General features: G+C 39.5%; 1 protein-coding gene across 1 annotated transcript; it reads right to left on the minus strand.

The window, feature by feature from the left end:
* Positions 1–534: 534 nt before the first annotated feature.
* Positions 535–1,485, minus strand: LOC120544284 (olfactory receptor 52N5-like). Its single transcript, XM_039777920.1, has one exon. The coding sequence runs from the start codon at positions 1,483–1,485 to the stop codon at positions 535–537; it is 951 nt and encodes a 316-aa protein (XP_039633854.1).
* Between the last annotated feature and the right edge of the window lie 1,634 nt (positions 1,486–3,119).

Genomic DNA, 3,119 nt, shown 5'->3' on the forward strand with positions numbered 1-3,119 from the left:
CTTTTATCATCGTTAAACACACTTCATTCAAAGTTGAGAGAAACAAAATGAAACAAAAACCGTCTTGGTTCATCTTTCCACTGTTCCAAGAGTCACCTCTCGGGTTTGGTAGAAATAAACCCTTAATTCACTCATTTACATATGAAAATATGCTGGCTCTATACACGCTAAAAGTACTGATTATTTACATGGAGTCTGGTATGTATGATGATAGCGATCCCTGAGTCATTTCATGTTAAACAAAAAGGATCTTACTCTTTAACAAAAAGTCTATCTCTGTAGGGATCCATCCCATAATGTTGTCAGACACATAGAATAATAATCTGAGTCTGTCAGCGGCAAAAACCTAACTTTTAGTGGACGCTAACTGACGGTAAACAGTTTTCCTATAGGGTTACATTGCAGCCCGGATTGTGGCTGCTGGTTACAGCGTTCTAGCCCAATACTGGACAAAGATTATTGTTCACATTAGCCACTTAGACACCTATGCATGGGAAAATAGGGTCCATGTTAACCTTTTCATTTAGTATTGAGTCATTTTGCCTCTGTCATATTTTTTTTTTTCCTGGTAAACCTTATGAAGAACTTTTCTCTGACCGCTTTGATCTGCAATCCGTAGATAACAGCGTTCAGAGCAGGAGGGACCACATGGAACAAGATGGAAGCCATCTTCCTTTGGTCTGACAAGTCGGGGAAACGATGGAGAATGATGATGATGCAGCCTGACACGAACATGATGATGTAAACAGCCAGGTGGGTGGCGCAGGTCTGAAGCGCTTTAGTGTTCAGAGCTCTGTTCTTACTACTCAAACACACCATGGTGATCCTCAGGTAGGTGAGCGTGACGCTGCCGAGGGACGAGCCCAGCAGCACCACCGTGTAGCCGAGACCGTAGATGTTATTGATGAGAATGCTTTCACAAGACAATTTGAACAAGGACGCATTGTCGCAGAACGGGTTGAGTATGACCCACCTGCAGCGCGACAAACGGATGCTGAGGCCCACCAGGATCACCACCATAAATAAAGCCACCGCCCAGGCTGACAGCGACAGCGACACCACAATCCTGTTTGTCATGATGGTGGCGTAGCGCAACGGGTTGCAGATGGCCACGTAACGATCAAAAGCCATGATCATGAGCACTGTGTGAGAGGCGCTCGCATGAAAGTGAGCACAAAACGCCTGAACGACACACTCGTAATAATGAATGTACCGGTCTGTGATTGGAGTAAAAACGTCACTCAGCAAGGGAGGGATGATGGTCGTCGCCCCAAAAACATCATTGATGCTCATGTTGCAGAAGAGTAGATACATGGGCAGGTGGAGGTTCCTGTCTGCGAAGATCAGCACCACCAGGCCGATGTTGGACACCATGATGAAGACGTAGATGAGGAGGAGGAGGATGAAGGCGGGAAAGGAGGACTCAGGGCTGACCTTTAACCCCTCAAGCTGGAGAATATCCATGTTGAAAGTTGCATTGTCCATGCTGCAGGGGGATAACTATATAAATTATATATAAATAAATATCATGTTGAGCCAGATTGAACACAAATGTTTGAACCCCAAACCCTAACCCCCTAACCCATAAATAAAGTTATTGTTAAACACATCCTTAGTCCTATTTTATGGTAAAATTAACCAACTGAACTTTGTGCTTCCGATTTGATTCTTTTACATAAATCATGTGTACCCAGAATATATTGTAAATCTTGTCAATTAAAATGTTTTGTAAGTGTGAATTGATGTGGAAGTTCCCCTTAAATAAACCACAGTAAGATTTGAATAAACAGTTGTTCATGGCTCTCCCCTTCCTTTTATCAGATTTTCTGCTTTTCAATTTCTTTTGCTCAGTCTGGATGTTGCGTAGAAATCTAAACAACTTTTTGATATAGTTTTAAGTCTTCGTTTAATAACAGCAGTTAATAACTTATTTTTAAATGTAAAAGAACATTATTAGCACTATCATAGAAATTATCATAAATTTATCATAAAATTGCACAGAATTATTTCGCCACACTTCACCATCATTTTTAAATGTAAATGGACACTTTGGTATGTTTCAACCAGGACTCTATTTTCTCATGTTTTGTGTCCAACTGACTGATGGGAACAAGATCTATGGTCATCACAATTGGTCCAGTATTTGGCAAGACGCAACAAGCTGCAATGTAACGTTAATTGGCAAATGTTCACTAAAATTCTGTTTGCCAGTGACAGACTCAGATTATTATTCTAAGTGTCTGACAACATTATGGAAAGATCTTTACAGAGAGAGACCTTTTTGTTAAGGAGTAAGATCCTTTTAGTTTAACATGAAACAGTCCCAAAATCACCATCACCAAACTACACCAGACTCCATGTAAATAATCAGGACTTTTAGTGTGTATAGAGCCAGCATATCTCCACCAGACTCCATGTCAATAATCAGGACTTTTATCATTGTGAAACACACTTAATTCAAAGTCAAAAGAAACTAAATAAAACTATTAAAAGCTGTCTTGGTTCGTCTTTCCACTGTTCCAACAATAATAGGTGTGGTTGACATAAACCCTTCACCCATTTATGCCGATCAATACTGGACCAATTTCAATGATTTCTTTGTTCACGTTAGTCACTTACACACCAACGCATGGGAAAACATTTCAACTTTACTTTCTAACCTACTTAAGAAATGAAACCGGCTTCAAATATAAAAATCTTTAAAGTCAAGTCAAACATTAACTGCATCTAAACAAGTTCACTTAACTGGGGAAGCAGAATATATTTCACATTTTCTGGCACAAAGACAGAATCCTTCTCTATGTTTTACCTTTTGGGCAGTCTCACCTGTCTCCAAATTCAAAACAGGAAACACAACACAAAATTCACAACAATGCACTAGAAGAGCGGACACACTTCCTGTGCAAACATTGAATTTTTAAAATGTACAGATTAGGCTGCTTCAATAAAAACAAGTATGAGTTCCTATTTCTTTTCTGTCATTCAGGCTACAAAACATTTCAGTCAACTAAAATGTCTGTGCGTCTACAGTCCAGCAACTTATCCTCTAAATTTTGCCTCAATAACCTCAACCTTGAGTTTCTTTAGACTAGCTATAGATTACAACTCCAAAAAAAAAA

The sequence above is a fragment of the Perca fluviatilis genome, chromosome 16 (assembly GCF_010015445.1).
Source record: "Perca fluviatilis chromosome 16, GENO_Pfluv_1.0, whole genome shotgun sequence".
Classification (NCBI taxonomy): domain Eukaryota; kingdom Metazoa; phylum Chordata; class Actinopteri; order Perciformes; family Percidae; genus Perca; species Perca fluviatilis.

Bases quoted from the DNA above. Each gene is read 5' to 3' on its own strand.
- LOC120544284 (XM_039777920.1), bottom strand. From the start codon at position 1,485: ATGGACAATGCAACTTTCAACATGGATATTCTCCAGCTTGAGGGGTTA.